The 24,794-nt window shown below is 24.4% G+C and overlaps 2 protein-coding genes across 3 annotated transcripts; one reads left to right on the top strand and one right to left on the bottom strand.

Annotated features, from left to right (window-relative positions):
* Window positions 1-899: 899 nt before the first annotated feature.
* Window positions 900-18,808, top strand: LOC107994654 (calsyntenin-1). Its single transcript, XM_062085264.1, has 4 exons — window positions 900-1,160; window positions 9,299-9,578; window positions 11,529-12,340; window positions 12,610-18,808. The coding sequence occupies exons 1-4, from the start codon at window positions 1,055-1,057 to the stop codon at window positions 14,265-14,267; spliced, it is 2,856 nt and encodes a 951-aa protein (XP_061941248.1). The 5' UTR covers window positions 900-1,054; the 3' UTR covers window positions 14,268-18,808.
* On the bottom strand, window positions 15,639-24,672 carry LOC108004476 (dymeclin). 2 transcript variants are annotated; one of them, XM_017067423.3, is made up of 12 exons: window positions 24,268-24,672; window positions 23,692-23,995; window positions 23,410-23,613; window positions 22,872-23,116; window positions 22,453-22,668; window positions 22,141-22,316; window positions 21,907-22,032; window positions 21,685-21,798; window positions 21,387-21,602; window positions 21,120-21,302; window positions 20,891-21,007; window positions 15,639-20,742 (listed from the first exon to the last, which is right to left on the bottom strand). In XM_017067423.3, exons 2-12 carry the CDS (start codon window positions 23,976-23,978, stop codon window positions 20,572-20,574), a joined length of 2,055 nt encoding a protein of 684 aa, XP_016922912.1. In that variant the 5' UTR covers window positions 23,979-23,995; window positions 24,268-24,672; the 3' UTR covers window positions 15,639-20,571. The 2 variants fall into 2 exon arrangements, with proteins under 2 accessions (XP_016922912.1, XP_016922914.1); XM_017067425.3 differs by having other exon boundaries at window positions 24,464-24,672.
* Between the last annotated feature and the right edge of the window lie 122 nt (window positions 24,673-24,794).

The following is a 24,794-nucleotide window of genomic DNA, read 5'->3' as shown; positions in this document are numbered from 1 at the left end:
CATCATATATAAAAAAATTAGAAATATGAAAAGTTTTATAATAAATGAAACTGTTAATTTAAAGAGGAAATTTTAATATTGTAAAAGCAAATATTAACGAAAAGTTGTATAATAATAAATTTATTATATAATTATATTTATAAAAACAATCATTAATTATAAAAATCCTAATTATACATATAAAATTTATTATATTACATTTTATGATGTTGTAAAAATTTATAATTGTAAAAGGTAATTTAAAATTATGGAAAATAAATTACAATCAAATTTAAACGAAGAAAAAAAAATTAAATTTATTTTATTTGCATGATAATTTAATAATATTATAAATAATATTTTATATTTTCAATTTTTTTAATGTATAAATAAAAAATATTTCCATTGCTATAAAAATTATATTTATATATATATATATAAATATATATATAAATATATATATAATGTTTATAATATTTTATATATTTATATTTCAATATTATATAATTAAGGTTTGTTAAATTACATGATATATATTTACATAAAATGATAGAAATATAAAATAATAAATGAGAATAAATGAGAATAAAATAAAAATGAGATAAATAATATTAAATTTTTCTAGCATCGGATATTATTATTTAATTTTTTATTTAATATTTTTACTCAGAATTTTATCAGAAATTGTTTTATTATATTTATTGCAATTGAAAAAAATTAGTGATTTTCATTACTAATTCATATTCATAAAATTTATATTTATATAAATATAAAATTTTTGTATATAAAATTCTCTAATCTTAAATTTCTATAATTTAGTTCACCCATGTTTGTAATAGTCGATTTCTAAACACTGTGCTTGTGCGCCAACTAGCGACAAGAATCGGCACTACTTTTTCTGCCGAATCGATATTCTGCTCAAATATTGACTTCGCGATTGTGCGTGGTGTCGCAAGCGAGTCGTGCAGTAGACGGCGATGCTCTTTTAAAAAGCGAGTTCTTGCAAGTGATAAGTCAAGTGCTGTCGATTGAAAAATTGGTAATCGGAATATCCTGGAAACAGGAAATAAGGAAGATGTTATTAGCGGCTAGTGCTGTGCTTTTTGGATTGACCCTCGGTCTCTCCCACGCGAGTAACTCAGCACTCGAGTCGACACCGAGCTCTTTCAACAATCATGGAGGTGATTTCATTTCTCTTTTCTCATGCCCTACATTCATTTAATTTCTTTAATTATTGTTTCTTTTTTCTAAAAAATTGCGCGTAGTAAATTAATTTTATATCTTTTATCGAATTACATATCACTTAATTGTATGTCGTTTATCGAATAGTAACTCGCAGGTGCAATTGTTCTTTCGAAAGCACCTGCAGTCACTGAAACTGTTATGGCGAATTCATTGACTTGCTCCGATCAGTATTACGATAGATGTATAAAATTGCATCGGATAAAGAATGATATTACAAGTATAAAACTTTGATAAATATGAGCGAATTATATGTTATGATTCCGCTTATGATAGAATTAGTCATGCTTTACGATAACAAAATAGATGTGAATCAGATTAGATTTATTCGCATCGAAAACTTGGGCTCTTAAAAGTTACAAGAATGAAGTGACATTTTATGACGCTATCAGATATATCGGTATAAATTTCATATTATTTTCTAATTTTTTTAAATGATATATAATGTTTTAAGATGATAAGATTAATTACTAAATATTTATATATTTAAAAAAATAAATTATAAAAAATTCCCAAATAAACTATTTTTTTTAATATTAGAAATCATTTTGATATATATGATTGCATTTTTTTATATTTAATTAAATATTATTTATGATTATATTTATAAATACATATTAATATATCATTTTATCTAAATTTCTTAAAAATATTTTATTTTCTATGTTATAATTAGCATTTGTGTGAAAATAATTATTAAAGAATTCTTCAATAATATTACGTTCTATAATTACGAATTATATTTTATACATTACTTTTTATAAGATATAAAAATATATAAAATTATAAATTTAATTTATATAAGTTATATTATTAATATAATATTTATATTTTGTATCATTATAAGCAAAATTATTTTAATGTATTATAAAATAATCATTACACAAAATATTACTTCAAAATTCAACATTAATTGTAATATATATACTTTTTTTTATTGATATTTAAAATATTTTGCATAACAACGCAAAGTATTAATGAACTATGTGTGACAATGTTCGATAAAGCATTATGGTTTACATGTACTATATCTATATGTATTCCGATGCTTTTCTTTTTTACGTCTTTTTTTTTAATCAATTTCGATGTGTTTTGATTTATAATCACGTCTATATTCGATGATAACTAAAAATAGTTCGATTAGTTTTGCTTGTATTTCAAATTATGTGATATATCTCGCTTTTATAAACGTTGTTTTTTAATTCAAAGCAGAATAAAATCTCATTCGAAATAAAATTGAATCAAAACGTTTTTCGAAGTGGACAACGATGAATCGAATGTCTGTGTCGATTTATCTCAATTTTTATATAATTTTTTATATAATAACTTCAATCGATAACAACAATTTTACTATTGATCATTGTTCAGTTTGAAGAAAAATTTTAAATATAATTTACAATATATATTTATATATTACACATATATTTATATATATATTATATATTTATATAATTCTTTAATTAGGAATATATTTAATATATGATATTATAACTTTGATTATTTTCGATAATTTGAAAAAAAAATATTTTTAACAAAAATTAGTTAATATATAATTAGTAATAAAAAAAAATAATTAAAAAGAATAGTTAAAATACATTTTTTAATAAATTAGAATCCTTTGTATATTTTTAAATAAATTCAGATAATTTAATTTTTTTATCTGATTATGAATATTATATTAATTATATAAACATTATAATTTTATTATATTTAAAGAATATAATCAATTTTAATTATTAATTATTATTTAGCCACTCAATAATAATTAAATATAAAATTTTAATTGCATAATAATATAAATTAATATAATTATTTTCTTTGTAATAATTATTAATTATTAAAATCTTATAATATTAAAATAAAAATGTGGAAATTCAATACATATTATAAGTTTTCATATATTTTACCAATAAATAATGTTTTGAGAATTAAAATATTTTTTTAAAAATTATAATTTTAATATATATAATCTTATATCTAATTATATATAATTATATCTATCATTAAGCATATTTAAACAAAATCTTATAATTTTAGTTTAAAAACTTATATAATTTAATAAGTATTAATATGTATGAATTAATTAAATTCCAAAGTTAAAATTTGGAACGAAAGTAGAATCTGATTGAGAAAGCTATTATTTTAAGTAATAATTAATAATAATAATTTAAATAATTAAAATAATTTAAGTGTTTTTTTTCGATAGGTTTGATATTTTATTTTTAATATAATATATTCTAATTCTTTTTATTTATTTTTTTTATATATTATTAAAATATTTACAATTTTTATAAAAAAAATTGTGCAATATTTTATGTTATAAAATAAATTATAAATAATAAATGTATTAAATGTTTTTCTTTTTAAGTATAAAGATTAACTATAAAGATTAATGAAACATAAATAACAATAATAATGGCATTAAATTTTCAGATTGGTTCATTAGTTGTAATGAAATCTTTGTATTTTCAATTAAAATTATAAATTTATGTATTATATTTATTTACCTTACCTTACAATATTAAATCACTCTCATTTGGATTATAGATATTATATTAAATTCAAAGAAGATTTTGCTCTTACTAAAATTCAATTTTAACTTTGATCTTTCTTCTACATTATAAGATTGTAATTTTTTATATTTCAGATTTATTTTAATTAAATATTTAATTAATGAATATCTAAGTTATATCTAGATATTATTTTTGTAATATATAAACTATTTTATAAATATAATATTATATATATAAATATCATTATTAAATAATTAATTTATATGAATAAGTATGTAAATTTTTTAATTAAACCAATCTTTTGCTTTTTTGTTTTATATAATAAATAATGATCTTATTTTTGACTAAATAAAATCATTAATTATTTATGAGTAATATAGATATATGTAAGATAAAAAAATAAAAAATTAATTTAATCAATAACTAAAACATAAATAGAAATCATTATCTTCAATAATAAATTATAAACGATTTTTAAAAAATATTCACTTGTGTGTGTGTGTGTGTATATATATGTATATATAAATTCATAAGCAGAGAGTTAATCGTAACTGAATAATATATTCTTCAATTTTTTATTTTGATAATTTATTTTTTAAATCTTATTAAAATATTTTTTAAATTTTAAGATAATCTTAAGATAAATTTATTCTGAGTATATGTATATATTTACAAGTTACAATTTTATGTTAAGAAATTCAAAATTTCTTTTCAAAGAGGACACATGATTGAATTTAAAATATCTCGGAAACTTTAGAAGTTTCTTAACTGTATCAAATTTAACCGTTGTGAAAGCTTTTCAAATAAAGTTAATTCATAAATTAAATTCCATAGAATTTTTTCTTTGATTTTCGTACCATTAATCGATTGGATTATTATTATATGCTGGAAATCTAATTGCAATTATATTGCATTATATATTAATTGGAAATTATTTTACAAGTTTAGAAGACACGAAAAAATAAATTTTAAAGCAAATATCATTTATTTCTTTATAATTTTATAAAAATATAAAATTTATAAATATTAAATTTATAAATTCAATTAAATGATTAATCAAAATAACTTTCCAAAGAAATAATATATTAATCAAATATTATTTTATCGTGAAATATCTTATAAACATCACTCAGATTGAAGGTTCTTTCATTTGAAAGATTCTAGTCTCAATGGCAAGGTGCAAAGTGTCAAACTTTCTAGAAAGCAGTAGTGAACGGAGTTTCGTTCAATTTAAGACTTTACCAAGAACTAATGTAAAATGTTACCAATTTCGATAGAACTTTACAAGTAGATGGAAATAATGAAAGATTAGAAACTCATATTTATGAAATATTTTGCGAAGGAACTTCTCTTTAACTTCCTGCTTTTCTTAAACAAAGTAATAGAAATATCAATACTTTCGTACTGTTTCTCCTGATTTTAAGTTAATTTTCTTAACATTTTCCTTTTTATCTTTATATTCTATCTATAATTTTATTTAACTTTTACTTAATTTATTTTTTTATTCAGGTGTTTAATCATTCTAATAATATCATTCTAATTTAAAAATTTTTTTTCGATTCTTTAATTTCTTTTCAATTGTTTATTAACAAATAAATGGTTTGAAATTTTTCATAAAATTTTGTATTATTGCCCATGCTTGGTTAAAGTTTGAAGATAAAAGTTTTTAGAATAATGCTCCAAACTTTTCTTTAGAACTACACTTAACTTTATCAATAATTTAATGCTATCCTGATACAAAGTAGTACATCCTTTTATCAGATATCAAAAATTGCTACGATTAGCATCATATATTTTATATTATTCGTGTTTTTTGAGTTATTAATCATTGATAGTATATTTGTAATAAAGTTTATATTTTGGGTTGAAGTTAATATTATTTTTTAAAAATTTTAAATTTTATCAAAGTATTTTATTGTATTTGAAATCATTTAAATGAACAGTTTTGTTTTTATAAAGAAAATTTTATTAACTAATTTGTAATTTTTACTTGTTTTTATATTTTTAAATTAAATTAATTTCATAATATTTTATTTTTTTATGTAAGTAAAAATGTGATTATGTAAGTGAAATTTTTTTAATCAATTTTATAAAATACGAACAAAATAAAACAAAAATATTTATAATACGTAATATAAAAAAATATTATAAATATAAAACAAAAAATAACATTTACATCAATTTGTTGATCGATTAAATTATGATCGAATTAAATTATAATTTGATAAATATTTTTTTAAACAGCAATTATAGAATTACTGATGCAAATTAATTTACAAGAATTATCGGAAATTATATGAATACACGTGTATCCTGTAAACTTTTAAATTCAATTTTCTCAGAAATGGAGTTTCGGTATGGATAAATTTTGTTCTAGATTTTTAATTTAATTCTCTTCAACAATTATTATTGAATAATCCACGTTATGTAATTTACTTTCAGTATTGAATTAGAAAAACGATTCGCAACATAGTTGGAACAACCACATGAAATATCTCTGGCGATGAACGCATTAACTATTGCTTTTAGTCTAAAATAGAAGGACATCAGTATCGGAATATAATAGTCAGGAATTGTTGTTTGACAATATAAACGGTGTCCGAACTTATCGGTTGTCAATGAATGGACTACATATTCTCAACGCGATTGGATCATTCTTTGATCCAATTTCATTGAAATGCTTTCTATTCGTATAATCGATAATATTGAATTATGAAATAGATCTTCATTGTATCTTTGTCGTAATGTGTTGAAGTATTACAAATAAAAGAGAAGAAAGTATAAAAAAAAAAAAAAAAAAAAGATACTATTTGAAACAGAAAATGATCAAATAATTCTTGAAAGTGAAACGAATAAATCAAATTTTTTGACTATTTCTATCATTTTAAAAAAAATCGATTGCATTATATTATAACCAATATGATATATTTTATAATTTTTTATTATAATTCTATTATAATATTTTATAATTTTTTTTGACACTAGTATATTTACATTTGCACTATGCAAATATATATATATATATATATATATATATATTTCTTTTTTAATCAATAATCTATTATTATTATAATGAAAAAAAAAAATTAAAATAATTCAATAAATTTTTAATTTCTCAAATTTGTACATATATTTTCACAAAAATAACAGTATGATTTTTTATATTTTTCTTTCTTTTTATATTTAATATAAAATGTAAATTAAAATACAAGAATTATCTTTTATTTTTAATAATCTAAATACTCAAATTTAGAAAATTAAGAAAATTGAATATATATATATATATATATATATATATATATATATATTTATATATATTTATTGCTTCGTTTAAAAACTTTTTTTTTTAAACAAAACAATTATGCATGGAATTTTGAAGCACATATTTGACATTTTAGTAATTCACGATCTGACTTTTACCATGCAAATCGATATCATGGTTTCATCAAAGCCCTGAATTGAAAAATCGTCAGACCTCGTTTGGCTTTTCGAACGTTCTCGTTCAACTATCTCTAAAAATAAAGAATTCAGGTTACATTCAACTTAAACCCTCAGTAAAAGTCATTTATTCCTATCGTTTCTAACTAAAACATAAAAGTAAATATTATTTCATCACTAACTTTGTTTAATAAAGATAAAAAAAAAAAGAGCATCAAGATATAAGGAACATGGATTAAAGATCATTAAAGGAGGAAAAATAAAACGAATTAGTTATCATTAATTAATATTCAAGAAATATTTAATGACTTATTAAAATATGATTAAATTATTAATTTTTTCTCGTTGATACTAACAAAATGGGAATATTCAGATAGAATATCATGAACATGAACATTCACGATTCTCTTAATGTCCACACAATAATTTAAAATAATCTATACGATTCTTTTTTAAATCAACTTGAAATTTTAATTAATGCATTTTGCATTGTTCGAATTTCAAGATTTCTCTTTATTATGCCACGAAGCCTCCAGTCTATTTTTGTAAACTCTTATTTCTCTTTTGGATAACTGCATTAACAAAACAATTCTGAGGAATTAAATTGTGAAATTGAGTCACAAATGTGATATTTTTACTTCAGAAAAAAAAAAAAAAAAGAAATTATACTTGGATAATTTATTTAATTTTTACGAAGATATAAAGCATTAATATGTAATTCTTTCTAGGATTAATTTTAGTATAACTAGATATCACAAAAATGAAAAAATTATTTTTTAAAAAAAAATCTGTAAAATAAATTTGAATTTTCGATTGAAATATGAAATTAAAATTTTTTAATTATTTAATAAATTTAAATATTTAGGATTACATATATTCTTTAGAAATAGAATTTCTAGAAGAAAAAATTTTGTTCGAAATTATAATCTTGTTATAGATCATAATTAGAATATTTAATTATCAACCATAATAATGATAAAATTTTTATTTTTCAAACATGTAATTTATTTAAGATTAGAATGAATATTTAATTATTAATTCGATTAATTATTTAATCAAAATTTTCTTCATTTTGAAATTTGAATTTTGCCTCAATTTTATTTATATAATGATATGATTTATTAATACTTTAATGCAATTGAAATATTTAAATAGATACCAGTCGCGATTATGATTAATGATTTAAATTCGTGTTAAATCGATACAGATAATCACGATTAATAACTAAATTAGTTATTTTATCTTCATTATTCAAATCGTTTTTTATCGAAATATTAAATATTTTATTCTGGTCTCTAATATCAATCAGCTTCGATAAAGACACTAATTTAATATAATATATATTTGTACTATATTGAAGTTTGATTAAATTTTGATTAAAAACGAATAATAAATTTAAATTAACGAATCAATATCTATTTATAATCATTCATTTTTTTAATTTAAAAATCAATTGATTTTCAATGCTTTAGTTAGATATCAAAACTTCTTTTTCATATAACAAAGCTTAAAATAATTTAAAAGATTGAAAATACATGTTAAAAAAGTTTAAAACATAAAAAAAATATAATATCATCCACTTTTCTCTTTTTATTTGTTTTTTATTTTTTGTCTCAATAAAAATAATAAATACACAATGATATAATATAATAAACGAATAGTAAACGACAATCATATTGTAAAAATATATATATAATTTAAGATCCATATATAATAACATTATTTGCATTGAAATTTAATTTTTTTATTCAATATTTCATGAAATTGAAATCATAGCATGTAAATTTTATTAAAATTGAATCAAAGAATTCAATAAATTTAAGATCATATTTCTTTTAATTCTATCTTCTCTTCTATTTTCTTTTCGATATAATTTTTATTTTTTCTTAATTATATCAATGTTCAAAGAAAGAAAACAATTAAAATTTTTTCCGAGTGATTATAGTAGATAAATACAATTCTATACTATTTCAAAATTAGAAATATCGCAATATAAAATCATCATTACATAATAAAATGTATCTTAACCGTAAAAAATAATAATTTGTTTTGAAATGTTCAAATTATTCTTTTATTTTATTTATGTTAAGTACTTTGTTAAACTGGATCTTGCTTGTGTTCTTCAGCTCCCCGATTGGATTTGGATAGTCCAGAAAGCGGATACCACGGCTTGGTGAAGGAAAATGAAACTTTGGTCGAGGTCACACCACAAATACGAGCTATAGGTGCTAAAGTCTGCTCCTTCCGTATCGCGAACAAACACCATGGCGAAGCGCCCTTCGAGATTGTTTTGAAAGAGAAAGGAATGGCAGAACTGAGGGCGCTCCGAGTTCTGAACTGCGAGAAACGGCGTAATTACAAGTTTGATATCGAAGCTGTTGGCTGCAACGGATCATTATCGGAAAAGTACGAATTATGCATTAAATAAATTTAAAAATCTTACAAATATAATTCATTTTAGCTTTTGTCATAACATTTGCAAATGCATGTTATTATTCTAGAATATTTTTTTAAAGATTTTCGATAAAAAAATAATAATATTTATATTTAGCAAATGGATCGATACCAATACTATGGATATTCAAGCGATTTGATGTTAAAGTTCAATAGAAGATCAATACATATTTTAGATATTTAGAATCATTCTTTCGATATTCATACAAATACTAAAGCGATATATCGAATCAAAAACCATTCGATGTTTTATAAAAATATCGATAAAAATATCAATATTCATTTAATGTTTTAAAAAAATATCGATATCGTTTTATACTTATACGAAGATTTCGATACTTTGACTTTCATTTCAAAATGTTATAATGAAAAGCAGATATTGACACAACTTGATAAAATAAGAGAATACATATGATTAAAGAAACAGATTCGATGTATCGACTAACAACGGTAGTATGTACTTTGATCTTAATTATAACGTTTAGAAATAAAAACTGAGATATCGAATAGATATCGAAATATTTATAAAATATTAAACGATTATTGAAGCAAAATATCGATATTGAATCGATTTTACATTGATATTAATATATTAATATTAATTCTGTTATTATTTTTCAATTGTTAGTTGAGGATAATACGTGCAATTACACATTCTTATTTTTATTTCATATATATACATATATATATATGTGTGTATATGAGACACGTAATCGTCCAAACACTTGCTTCTTATATCACAGTGAAGAGCATTAGATTATTTACTGATTTAATTATTATCGCTTGGCAATAGTATCTTTAAATAGCATAATAAATCAGAATTATGAAGTTAATTTTTTTAACTATATTTCAATCCTTTTTTAATTGATTTTATATATTTTATATTTGAGCTTATTTTAAAATTTTAGAAAATAATTAAAACTAAGTTCAAGAAACGACATTAATTATACTAATATAAGTTATAATTCAATTAAAGTGTCAAGTTTAATATAAATCTAATATTGATTTTCCAATTATTTCAAAATTAATAATTTTAAAAATAACGTAAAGAATCCACGTGAATTTTTATTTTAATTTTTATTATTTCTAAACTACAATCTTTTTCTGTTAAATTACGATTTTTCTTTATCTTAGTGGAGAGACTTCTATTAGAATTTTTAAAAATTTCAATCATTCTTATAAAAGAAATTCCAATCTTATATTTAAAACATATTTTGATTCGATCGAAAGTACAAAATTATAATTATTTATTATTTATTTATAAATATCCATATGAAGTTAGTTTATTTTATAATTTTTAAGACATAAAATAGAAAATACCAAGTATAGTGATATTTTTTTTTTTTCATTATTGATTATGCCATTTATATAAAATTTAATTAATTTAATTTGTCAATTACATTATAAATTCTTAATTAGTTTTTTTTCTAAATCCAAGTAATGAAAACTGCATATGAAAAAACATTAAAATATGTAATAAAAATATATAATTTTTATATTATAATTTCATAAATATAGATTTAAATTTCTGCAATATTTCATTCAAACAAATTAGATCATGGAAACAAAAATATATTATTTTTTCAATTTCTTATCTCTGATAAGAAGTTATACATGAGTACTCATGTATAACTCATGTATAACTTCTTATATATGTAGGTATAAAATCTGAGATAGTATTATAAATATAATCATAAATTTTATTATTTATAAATAATTATAATATTTATCATAATATGATTTCTTATGAATAAAATATTTCTTTTTTTCTTTTCGTTTTTTCTAGAATTCAAGAATCAATTTAAAGGAAATAATATTAAATTATTTTAAATTTATTATTATTTAATATATATATTTTTATTATTATTTTTTTATTAATTTTAAAATAATTTATTATTTTAGTGCCACGGTGCATATTACTGTAGTGGATGTGAATGAGTATGCACCACAGTTTCTACAACCGGCCTATGTCAGTACGGTGGATGAAGGACGTCTATACGAAGAAGTTGTTCGTGTCGAGGCATCCGATAGAGATTGCACCCCAAAATTCGGTGATGTATGCAAGTATGAAATTTTGACAGCTGATCAACCATTCATCATCGATAATGAAGGAGCGATACGCAACACTGAGCCATTGGATTACGAGCGATCACATAATTACATCTTAAGCGTGGTAGCGTACGATTGTGGTATGAAACAATCCGCACCAGCTATGGTCACCGTTAAAGTCAATCGTGTTTGCGCGCCTGGCTGGAGAGGAATTCCAGAAAGAGTTGATTATGCCGCTGGCGTAGGTTCTCAACCTTTGCTTCCTTCCGCCAGGCTAGATCTTTGTGATGCTCCCTGCATATTACGTAATGTTCGAGCCACTTTAACTCTTGCCACGGACCATATAGGGAAAGGATGTGATCGTGATACTTACGGTGTACGCAGCCAACGTAAGTTATGCGGTGCATCTCGCGATAGCGTAGATTTATTGCCAACACCTGGGCCTACTACTTCCTGGACGGCATCTTTGTCTCGAGATGAAGGCAGAGAAGCGGACGAAATTTTTGAGTTCGATGGGGTAGATTCCGCTGCTATTGTACCTAATGATGTGCTCGAGCATACTCTGGCACAGAAATTTACGATTGGAGTTTGGGTGAAACATCGACCTCGTCCTAGACAAGATCCTCATGTTAAAGAGCATATTTTGTGCGCTGCCGATGATCACAGTAAGTTTTCTCAAAATATATTTGATCATTCTATAAATAATATGATTAGAAATAAATATCTGTGGATAATTAATCGATATATTTTTTTTCACTACATAGAATTGTTTATCATTTTTATATTAAATTTCTTTCTCATAGCACTATTAACAAATTCTGTTTTTAATTCGATTCTTATTATATCGGAAAGCATTACTTACTCGAATGATTTAATATATTATTACATAGGATATATTTCAAACTCGTAAAATAATTGATTTTTTAATTTGCAGAAATGAATAGACATCATTATGCCCTGTTTATTAGAAACTGCAGACTGATTTTACTACTTAGACGCGATTTCTCAGAGGGTGATCCTAATATCTTTCGGCCTGCCGAATGGCGTTGGAAACTAAGTCAAGTATGCGATGATAAGTGGCATCATTATGCCGTTCAAGTCGAATTTCCCCATGTGACCTTATTCGTTGATGGAGAAGAATGGCACACGGATGAGAAGAATCCCGAAGTTATCGATGATTGGCCACTGCACCCTGCGAAAGGTGTTAACACGACACTCGTTGTTGGCGCATGTTGGCAAGGTTCCGACAATAAGACGAAACATCATTTCCGTGGCTATCTAGCTGGATTATCAGTACTAGTTGGAAGGACCGAGAAACCGGACGTGTTGTCCTGTTTGCGCCGTTGCCAGGAAGGTATTCACGTGCCATCAATGGATTTGCTCCAACCAGGGACCCAATTGCTCACCAATTCCGACCTAACAGAGGTACGAATCGATGGAGATAACCGTACTAATGTTGAAACGCTTCTCCGTCGCATAGGTTATTCCAATTCGAGACGATTCCCTACTCCAGGCCGTCGTAACTTCCGTTTAGAAACCACGATCGTCTGCGAAGGTAGTGAAAATAATCCCCTCCCGGTACCAACCGTTCAATCATACGTCACAGTTCTACCACCGCCCCGCCCCGGTATTACTGTCAATGGTACTGGTTACGTGGCCAGAGAATATGCAGATTTTCGCCTAGGTGTACGTGTATTTCCAGACACTCGTGTCACTGCCGGCTCTGCTGCCAGATTAGATGCATGCGCGGTCAGTGTTTATCCAAGTCTCAATCCTGATCATGAAAGTTTAGGTTTACCAGGCGATGCTCTGCGTAGATTCCGTTCTATTACCGCGCGTGTAGATCGGGATGGTGTTGTTCTCTCAGGCGCTGATACACCTTATAATTATCAGCAATTAATACGTCTTATAATGTACACAAATCGCAAGCCAGCTTATTATCTCGATCGTGTATTTAAATTGACTTGTTCCGAGCTCAGCGGCCGTTTTGCAAGCAACGAATACGTACAAACACTCGCCGTTATTCATCCAAAAGAGAAAACTACCGTTCTTCCTCACTCTACTCCTGACGAACCACCGATTGCAAGAATTTTGGAACCAGCACCTGGACATGTGCAATTGTCTCCTCATCATGCAGATTTACCCGAAGAGTACGCAACAGCTGCGCTTCGTGAAGGAAATAGAAGCATCGGAGGAGCGACCAGCAGTCATGCAGTTACGATTGTTGCAGTTGCCTGCATCTGCTTCTTGGTTTTAATGGCGGTGGTAGGAGCCGCGAGAGTTAGGGGAGCTGCGAAAAGACGACCATCCGCTGGAGATGAGTTAGCTGCTGAAACTGAAATGGCTTGGGACGATTCTGCACTTGCTATCACCGTGAACCCAATGGAAAGGCTCACAGAACATGATCCTCATCATCAAAGTCAGAGAGATGAGGATGTGGATGATTCAGGAAGTTCAGACTCGGAAGATGGATCGTACAGAGATGATGATTTAGACAGTTCTGATTGCGAAAATGATTGCGAGATAAACAATGGACGACATCGCCGTCACACTTCACCTCACGATTTGGAATGGGATCATCGTGATGTCTAAATTATTATCCCTCTGCATTCATCCCCTTTCTTCATATGGTAATTAAGCGGAGTACTAACTTATATTGTTTTTCATTTAATCCCTTTCAAATGATAATTATTGTTTCTTTTTTAATGACGCTTCGTAATGCATTGCAGAATGTACTAAAGGCGAGCTCTGATTATATGAATTATACTTCAACTATTTTCATAATATTCATGAATTCAAATCCTTTTTGGAACTTCGATGCGTCTTTTGAAGAACATATTAACATTTTCGGTAATTAATCCGATATTCCTATGAATAAATACGAAAGCGTCGTATTATATCCGTCCCCATAGATGAATGACATATTGGTAATTGTAAAATGTTAATAATTAGTAGTTAGTACTCTCCTTAAAAGCCAACAAGATTTGTAAGAGAGTGCGGGACGCTTTATTGAATAGTTAAAACACTTTTTATCTACAACATGCCATAATGTTGATAGATGAAAAATACACGTGGAAGATACTTAAGTTTACTGGGAAGTTCTCGGTAAATATTGGAAGCAATTAATTTATATTTGACTCATTATTATTAATTATTATTATTATAATTATAATTATAATTATTATTATTATTATTATTATTATTATTATTATCATCATTATATTATTATAATTATTATTACTATTATTATCATTATTATTTTTATTATTAATAGTAATAGGATGAGGGAACTTTTTATACTCTTAATTATCTTCTCCTCCTTTTATTCTATTTTATTCTATTCCACTATTACCTGTTATAAATATTTACTAACGCTGATTATTATATATATTGCTATTATATATTTGAATATAATTTCCTTTGATACACAGGACAGCCCGATAACGTAATCTGACTGTTATTTAATTGAATATGTATATTTTACTCTTTTTTATCTATAACTAAACATTTTAACTCGACATTTGATCTCATAAGTATATATATATCTATATTTTTTTCATAACAATCAAGTCTTTCATATTCGACTAAACTAAGTATTTAAAAATTGTATATGCCCATTTTATTATTAGTATGCTATCAATGAAAATAAACAATAAAAAAAAATAATATATATACACATATATATATTTCTAATCTGTAGCACGTAAAATCGGGCTGAGCCTAGGCCATCGTATGATACTTGCCCAATTTTCCACTTTATTTTTAAGTAAAAAGAAAAAAAAGAAAAACCTCTAATATAATTTGCACAATGTTCCTTCCTAATCAATCTACAAAAAAAAAAAAAAACTCTTAGCTCTTAGTAAGGACATTGCCGCGCATCTTATGATAGTGCTTCACCATTAAGTACGGTATAATATCATATCCGTATACATGTGTGCGCATGCATATAGATTTGTATGCAAGTTCATTGCGTATACAGACTGTATGGAGTACATGTGTATGTGCATGAAAAAGAAAAAAAGAGAAAATAAAAAAAAACATGTGTACTTACATATACATACAGCGTCCGATCATTATTCTGTGGTGAGGAGCGCGCCTCCATTTATACAATGGAGTCAATTTATTTATTGAAAAATAATGCGCAGCAATTCGACCAGCGAAGGATATCGTTTGTTATTTTTTTAAAGGATTATCGTGCAATCGTACTCTTTTCATAGAGAAACTGATTTTTATGTGCCTTTACGCGACTAGTATGTTGAATTCTACTCTATATTTTAATAGCGAAACACTCAAACTGATTTCCTATCAGTATCTATCGCATGTTAGGCGTACCACTCGAGGAACATCTCGAATGCAAACTGCTCTACTGTTGTTGTATTTTAAAACATTAACTATTATAACGGCATAGGTATTAAGGGACAGATGCGTGAGAAAAGTGTCGCACGTTCGTTGATACATGAACTACTTGCACGTTCATTAAAAAAACAAGAAAAGCGGGATGTGTAATACCGTATATTAAGCGAAAATGTGTATTCTATTGTTTTGTATTAAAAGGGAAATACGTATTTCTAGCTGGTGAGCAAGTATAGTTCACTGTATCATTCGAACGTATGCCTCGTACGTGCAATGATCCGCAGGGTATTAATTATCGACGAATGATCTCGTAAATAACTGCGCATTGATACTCGCTACGAAGTAATGAGAGGATTTTGTGTATGTATCTATGTATTTAGAATTATACCGACCGATCGAATATTTAGTATTGAAAGTTTGTGTACGGATATCTATATTCATAGAAACTATATGAACAATTTATTTTTCCAACGAGCATATCATATCATTTTTATAAGAGATTTGTCAAAAGTTTAAAAACTTTTCGTAAAGGGCTCCTATATAGCAACTCGTTATCGTGACGTTACTTGCCATAATCATGATTCGTTTCTATCATCTTTATTTATAAAAAAAAAGAAAATTTCTTTTTTTTTTTTCGTTTTCATTTTACTTTTCTTTTAATTATGTTAAGATAAAGAATAAGTGCATTATTTATATACATTTTCTTTCCATTTGATCGAGGAAGAACAAAATGGCGCGATTAAGTATTCGAAGTGTAATGAAAGAAACAAAAAAAAATAAAAAATAATAATGGTCGCTAAAAATGAAGGAAACAATATTATGCTGCTATTTATTTTATTTAATTCTTTTTTTTTTAACAGCGCACATGCGACACACGTGTATGCGCATTTCAAATTTTCTCTGTAAATTTCCACGTGAATAATCGAATGAATTATAATATTGAAAAATTTATAAATCTCTCATCTAATTTACAATTTTAGTTTGTAATTATTGCAAATGCAATTCAATTATTTTTGAATGTATAAATTTAAATAATATGATATTCGGGAAATAATTATGTTTACAATTATATATGAATTTCTCTTTTTATGGGGCTATAAATTCTTTACATACATATACATATATATTTCGAGGATCATAGAATTTATCATGAATCATAAGAAAAAAAAAAGAAAAAGAAATTTGATTGACCGATTCCTTCTTCGATCGCACAACACAACCCTCCACAGACCCTTTCTTGAGTCTTTTACACGGCATAAGTATAAAATTTAACAACTGCACAAAGAATTAAAATGCTGACTTTCGCAACATTAGAAACGCGAGAATTCAAATCGTAATGTATTCTGTACTGGAAGTCAACGAAGAATATCCGTCGACAACTCGACTCGAGTACAGAAAGGGAGCATTTTTTTTGTTATCCGGTCTAACGAGCCATTTGGAGCAAGATGATATGTATATGTATATCAAAAAGACTCGTTTTTCTCGGCTGCTAGCGAAAAAATATTCATAAGAGAGAACGACACCATTGCAACCTAACTAGGTGTACACACACGCCTGTTCTAAAGATGTACTTAATTATATTAATTGTATGGAGAAAAAGAAAAGAGAAAAAATGGAACTACGCAGAACAAAACCAACTAGATGATACTATTATAATATATATTATACATAAAAATATATCTAAGCTGTTTGCAAATGATGATTTAAGAGATGAAAGAGGGGAAAAAAAGAACGAAAAAAGATGGTATGAATTTGTAATGTACTATTGTATTTTGTAGGCAGCTAGTGTACGTATACATATGCACATGTATCCGTGTATGTATGTTTACGTATATAAATATACATACTCTTTGACATTTACACGTACCATTCGCCTAAATAGTCTACAGAATATTTTCAATTTTCGGTCCAAGCTGAAACAATTCAGGAGTATACTGTTCGCGATCATAAGAATTACTATGATACTTGGAAAACCGCGAATTTCTGTTCCTGAATGCAAAACGCTTGATCCGAATTTGTTAGAGCACTTGGGCGCACGACAAATACACAATAGTACGCTCTCGCCTCTATTTCGTATATAAATGTTAAGTACCCTTTGATGCAAGAAAAGGCCACAGAAATTACGTGCGTAGGTACGTGTCTGTCACGTAATTCAAACTCATTTCAAAAGAAAAAAAAGAGATAAAATATTATCAATCCTACGGTAACATTGTAATGAATTAAATAATCAACTATATCGACTATATAGCTAGGCCGTAAGCGAGATGTTACGGACCGACTAAATTCCCTCCCGTCGCAGATTGATTGTGTGTTAACTAATAAGGTTAAGTAATGATATAGTACCGTTAAGGAATTTAATTATTAATATTGATACTATCTGTACGCTAAGCACAGTTTCAAAGTCATTAAGTGATGTGAAATATGGAAAAAGGTGAAGAAAAGATTGTAACACAAGTTTTGATTTAAACGTGTGACACACTGAGTTATTCAGTGCGTCTACACGTGACGCACAGAAATGTCAAATTACCTTGTTATCCTGTAATTGAGAATCGTTCGACAAGAGAAATATTAGCAATAGTATCATACACAGAGAAACATACACGTACATATTAACATACACCTACATACACATTCATATACACATATACACACATAAGCGCGGCCGCATATACACGCTGCACAGGCTAGGAAAATGAAATACTATCTATAACGACATATTATAAATAATATTAAGACGTCAACTGTATTTGTTTAATAAAGATGTACATTCGAAAAGTAAAGGGACTAACTTTATAGCTTATAGAACGCATTGGAGTTTAATTATTGTATATATTTGTTTTAAAAACATATATTTTATTTTATATATCCTTACATTATAATATCATAATATAATCACATTTGATAATTATTTTATTGCATAGTAGTAATAGAATAGAAAAAATCAAAAAATAAATTTCAATATAGTTTTATATATATTATTAAAATAATTATTAAAATTTGCGTATAAAATATTTAAAAAATATATATTTTAATGTGTCCTATAAGCTGAAAGATAGTTAATATTAATTTATTCCCTCTTCATTTTTAGTAAATAAAAATCTTTATTTAATAGCATTTATTAACTTATGATTTATTACATATTTTTCATTTAAATATTTACATACATATCAAAATTTTTTGTATTTAAAAAAAATTATTTTATTGAATAAAACATTTGATATGTGTATCTATAGATAATATAATCCATAGATAATAAATTCAATCATTTTTATAATATATTTGCATTGTTCAATACTTTCATTTTTTTAATTATTAATTTTTATAATATTTTTATTCTATATCTTTTAAGTTAAAAATTTAATAAAATAAAGACATATTTTTTATAAATATCAGAATTCTTTATTTTTTTTAAATATAAGTATATATATATATATATATTATTAAATTAAAATCATTTTCAACATTAACAGCATTAATTATATATGTATATAAATGCTGTCATATTATGCCATTTTTAAAAATTTTCATTAAATAATTTTTTCTTAATTTGTTTCCATGCACTTAATATATATTAGATATTTACAATTAAATACGATACATAAAATGTAAATAAACATTTTTCACGATTATATAAATAATGATTTACAATGTTTGAATGTTATAAGATTTTACCTTGAATTATGATACTATTATTCTGTTTTAAAATAATTTTTTAACATTTTAGCTTGATGTTTCAAAATTGAACATTATTTGATGTTTTTTTTACAATTTTTAAAAATAGATGTTACAATAAAAAACATGAATTCTTTTTTTTTTATTAAAAAAACAATCATTTAACTCTATCTTTCTATGAAAAACTTTATTAATATATTTATGTTTTAATGTCGGAAATATTTTTTTAGCGTGAATATTCAACTGGAAACTATAACAAATAATATTTATTTATATATTTTGTGAATAGTATAAAATATTTATACTTATTTATAGTATGAATGATGATGCTCCAGTTGAATATTTAGACATTTTTATATCATAGTATTTAAATACTTAAATAATAATATAGCTGTTATAAAATAATAAATTGCAACACCAGTCTTAATAATGCATATTTTTACGAGATTAAAGCCAATTTTACTGTACAATGAAAGGATTAACTGCTATTATTTATGATTTATACAAAAAATAATCTAATTAGGCTTATGCATGCGCATTCAAAAGATTTTAAAATATTTCAAAATTATTTTAATTAAATTTCATTAGATTTAACTAATGTTTATTTTGAATGAATTATTCTTTTGGAAAATATTAATGCAATTAAATAAAATAGTAAAAAAAAGAGATACGTACTATAATATTCCAAATGTAAAATGATTCTATTGTTTTAGGCTAATCTCTATTTTCATTCTTGTTTTGATTTTAATTTTGCAATAAATAATGTATTACTTTCGTATCAAATAAATGTTTTTCTTTATAAAGTTTCCAATATTTTTTACTTAATTGCTATATTATATACCTACTGCAAGCAGCAGCTTTTATCTCAGTATCAGCAAACAATAATTGTTGTTTGTTCACCACTATGAGGTGAAAATAATTTTATATTTTCTGCATTCCAATGTAATAATGCACTTTGACATACAACACTCCATACATAAGGAATAAAAAATTCTTCTGGTTGTTCCTCTTCTACATATTTAAATTTTAATTCTGGAAATTTCTGTAAAATATATATAGATAAAATAAATAATATAATTAAATAAAATTAATAAATATATAAATCATGATTAATTAATTTGTTTTATGAACAAAATATATTTAAATTTTTATTTTTATTTAAATTATTGTATTATATAGATTAAACATACCCTTAAACGATCATGTGGCCATTCACTAGTACCTTGCTGAATTGTAGTTAAAACTTGACTTACACCAAGTTGTGATTGATCCTTTTGCTCCAATTTATAAGAAAAGAAATTTATGACCTGATTAATATAATACATTCATTTAATTTTTTTCGTGAAATATAATATAAAATAATGATTTAGAAATGTATGTATAATTCAGAAATATAAAATATTCTATATTAACACTCACAGAATCTATGTTTTGCACAATATCTTGAAATGCTGAATGCATTCTAAATGGTTGAAAAATATCTTTTTTATATAAAAGAGTATATATTAAATTTGGATTATGTGCAAGTCTATGAGTTAAACAACTATTTATAATCTCTAATACCATTCGTAGAACTTCTTCAAGTATTGTTAAGTCTTGAATCTGAAATCCATGTTTAACATATACATTATTTATTAATTATTTATTAATTATAACAATGAAATATAAATTATTATAGAAGATTACCAAGTCTGTGTTTGCTGTTGTTCCATTAATTGTAATAGTAGTATTATCGGAAGAAACAGACGGTTGCGTACGTATTTTTGTTTCCAATCTAGCATGTTTTTTTGCAAGAGTTTCAAACAAACTTAGTAATCTTTGACTAACATAAGGATGTAAAGATGTAAATTGTGCTGACATATTTGCTAAAGCTGCTAAGCAATTTGTATGAAGATATTTATCCTAAAAAATTAAAAAAATATTTTATTATATAATTATATATTAATTTTTTATCATATTTATATTTGTTTTTGTATATGTTTACCCTCATTTTAAACATATTATATTGTATGGTTCTTATAACTACAAGTATTAATAGACCTCCTAATGATATTTCACTTATTGATCTTTCTGTATACCAATTTACACCTTTAAGCATCTGAAAATAAATAATCATAATAATGATATTAATTAGTTCAAAATTTTATATATCTTTGTATAATTTTTTAAATAAAATTAAAATTAATTATTTTAAAATAATACTTACTATTTCATGTATTCTTTTATTAAATGTTTCATCTTCACTTAAAATTAAGAGAATAATGAGAGACATATAAATATGATGGGATGTATTATTTGGAGCATGATATAATATTTGAAGTATTGGTGTTACCTATGTAAAAATAATTATAAATTTTATGATATGTTTAAATTTATAATATTTTTAAATAATTAATAATTAATAAATAAATATTTTAAATTTGTTTAACTTTATACTCACTAATAGTTGTATATCTGGTCTTCTCATGATATCTTGTTTTACACTTGAATTCCTATGTAGCAACATGTATAATAATAATGTAACCTCATCCGTGTTTGGTATTTTACATATAGTATTATATAATTTATTTATATTAAATCTAAATGCACTTTTTCCTTGCATTGTGGAATAATCTTCTAAAATATATATATATATATTTATTTATACATGTACATATGTATATATATGTATTAGTTTATTCATATTTTATTTTTTATATTATTTTAAAATTAATTTATTTAATTAAATATTTTAAAATAAATTAATACTAGCCTTGCATATCTATAAATGTAAAAAGTGCATTCCTATAAGGATTTTGGGTTGCAGTACAATGATTTGTTAATACCAATAGAAGTAATAATGATTGACTAGCAAGAGGTGTTTCTGTATCGCGTTTTCGTTCTTCCTCTTCAGAAGTACCATTACTTGTAACTTGTACATTTTTTAAACTACTACCCATACCCATTGTAATTACATTCCATAATCCAGCTAAAATGTTTCAATAATAAATTATTTTTTCTTTAAACAAAATAATATTTAATATAAAATATAATTAATATAAAATATAATATTAAATATAATTTAACAATTATTTAACAATTTATTATTAATTTAATAATAATTTAATAATATATTATTTTATAAAAAAATATAATACAATAATATATAATGTATATTATTATTAAACATACCAGCTATACTAAAAACAATACTCCCTCCTGGTTGTTGTGTAAGTAAACCAGGAGGAGCATGTTCTTGCTGCACAAAATTGTGTAATAATGTACACACCATTGCTGGAGCATGTTCACTAGAATGTGAATGCATTGCTATTCTGTATATACAGCTATATTCAGCTGCAGTTTGAGAAAATAGTTGTACAGAAAGTAGTACTAATAAACAATTTATAGCTTCTAGATGTACAACATATGTGAATTCACTGTTAAAATAAATTTTTTTTATATAAAATATGATTTTATTTAAAGAAATATTAATTTAGTACAATTTAATATAAGAAGTTAAAAGATTTTATACACTAATTTAGACTTTTCATCAAATAATACTTTCTTAGTTTATAATAAATTTTTCAAATAAAATTCTAAAATATTGTTGAAATAATAAAATGATAATATATATATATATTATATATATGTACAATTTATTTTATTTTTATTTTAACATATATATAATATATAGTATACATATATAATAGAATTATTGTAATTTACTTACCATAATGGTACGTCTGTTATAATATCAACTAATGCTTCAAAAAGATCTTTTAATCTATAAGATGCATTTGATTGTGTTGGTACTGGTAGTTGTGGTGCTTCTATATGCTTTATCATTTCTTCTTCACCAACTGTTTCAATCAAATATTTTAATATACATCTGACCGCAAATAATGCATTATATGTTTGCCATGCTGATATGATTCTATAAATTATAATTAATTATAATACAAATGATATAATATATATCCAATTTTAAAATATAATATTAAAAATATCATACTTTTGATTTTGCATTGGTGCAAGTAAATTGCTAGCACGCATAAGAGCAACTTGTATCAAACTACCAAAATTACCAGTACTTATATTATTTGCAAGTAATTGTTGACATGAAGAATCTAATCTAGAATCCAATTCTATTTGATCATTTCTTGTAACAGGTGGTCTCATATTGTAGGATAAAAATGTGTTCCAAAATGGATCATTTGGAAGAATACTTTTTTTCCCACAAAATTTTTCTAAATAAATATTTTTAGATAGATCATCATATCGACTTGGTGTTGTACCCATTGCCTTGTCTTAAACTTCTAAAAGTAAAATATATATTGCATTTTTTCATAATTAAAAATTTTAATGAAAAATGTTTATTTGTAAAACATTTTTTTTATTTTTATTTCATATGAAAAACAATGCCTATTTATTTTTGATAATTTCATATTATACATTAAATCTATTATATTTTTTAATAAATTGTACATAACTATAATAAAAATATAATTTATAGATTGCACCATATCACATTCATAAGAGAAAACAAATAAAAAACATTTCAATGACATGAAAACATCATATAACATACTTTGACAATCCAGTGTCATAGAAATTTAATAATTCAATAATAGTTTTTAAATATATATATATATTATACAATTTCCTTTCATACACTATCTCTTTTATACTTCTACGTGTTTTTCGTGTCAAAATTATCATTAAACTTTTCGTACAACACGTTTGTAGGCAATATCAATATAATGAGAAACAGGAAGGAATATAACCTCTTCACATGTCAAATGAGCACTTTACAAATATATAGATAAATCAAAATGAGCGCCATCTTTGTTATTCATTAAATATACATATTCAATTAGTTAACAATAATTTGTAATTCCATTTAATTCTATTATAAAAGTATCATCAGAAAATGAAAGCTAAAATATATATTGAATATAACACATGGAAACTGATTCCACATCATTAAAATGACGTGTTAATACGTCATAGTATGGCTATGCTGATAATCGATTATTTGAATCTATTTCTTATTCAAATTTATATATACATTTTCGATTATATTACAATTATGATACGATTACATCAATTTATATT

The sequence above is a fragment of the Apis cerana genome, linkage group LG14 (assembly GCF_029169275.1).
Source record: "Apis cerana isolate GH-2021 linkage group LG14, AcerK_1.0, whole genome shotgun sequence".
Taxonomy (NCBI): Eukaryota; Metazoa; Arthropoda; class Insecta; order Hymenoptera; family Apidae; genus Apis; species Apis cerana.
This window is presented reverse-complemented; position numbering and strand designations above follow the sequence as displayed.

What these genes read in the sequence shown, in the direction of transcription:
- LOC107994654 (XM_062085264.1), top strand. Translation starts at nt 1,055, where the DNA reads ATGTTATTAGCGGCTAGTGCTGTGCTTTTTGGATTGACCCTCGGTCTC. An exon ending in CTCTTTCAACAATCATGGAG is followed by an intron (nt 1,161 to 9,298) that starts GTGATTTCATTT and finishes TGTGTTCTTCAG; the next exon opens with CTCCCCGATTGGATTTGGAT. An exon ending in GTGCGCTGCCGATGATCACA is followed by an intron (nt 12,341 to 12,609) that starts GTAAGTTTTCTC and finishes TTTAATTTGCAG; the next exon opens with AAATGAATAGACATCATTAT.
- LOC108004476 (XM_017067423.3), bottom strand. Translation starts at nt 23,978, where the DNA reads ATGGGTACAACACCAAGTCGATATGATGATCTATCTAAAAATATTTAT. An exon ending in GACCAGATATACAACTATTA is followed by an intron (nt 22,033 to 22,140) that starts GTGAGTATAAAG and finishes ATTTTTACATAG; the next exon opens with GTAACACCAATACTTCAAAT. An exon ending in GGCCACATGATCGTTTAAGG is followed by an intron (nt 20,743 to 20,890) that starts GTATGTTTAATC and finishes TATATTTTACAG; the next exon opens with AAATTTCCAGAATTAAAATT.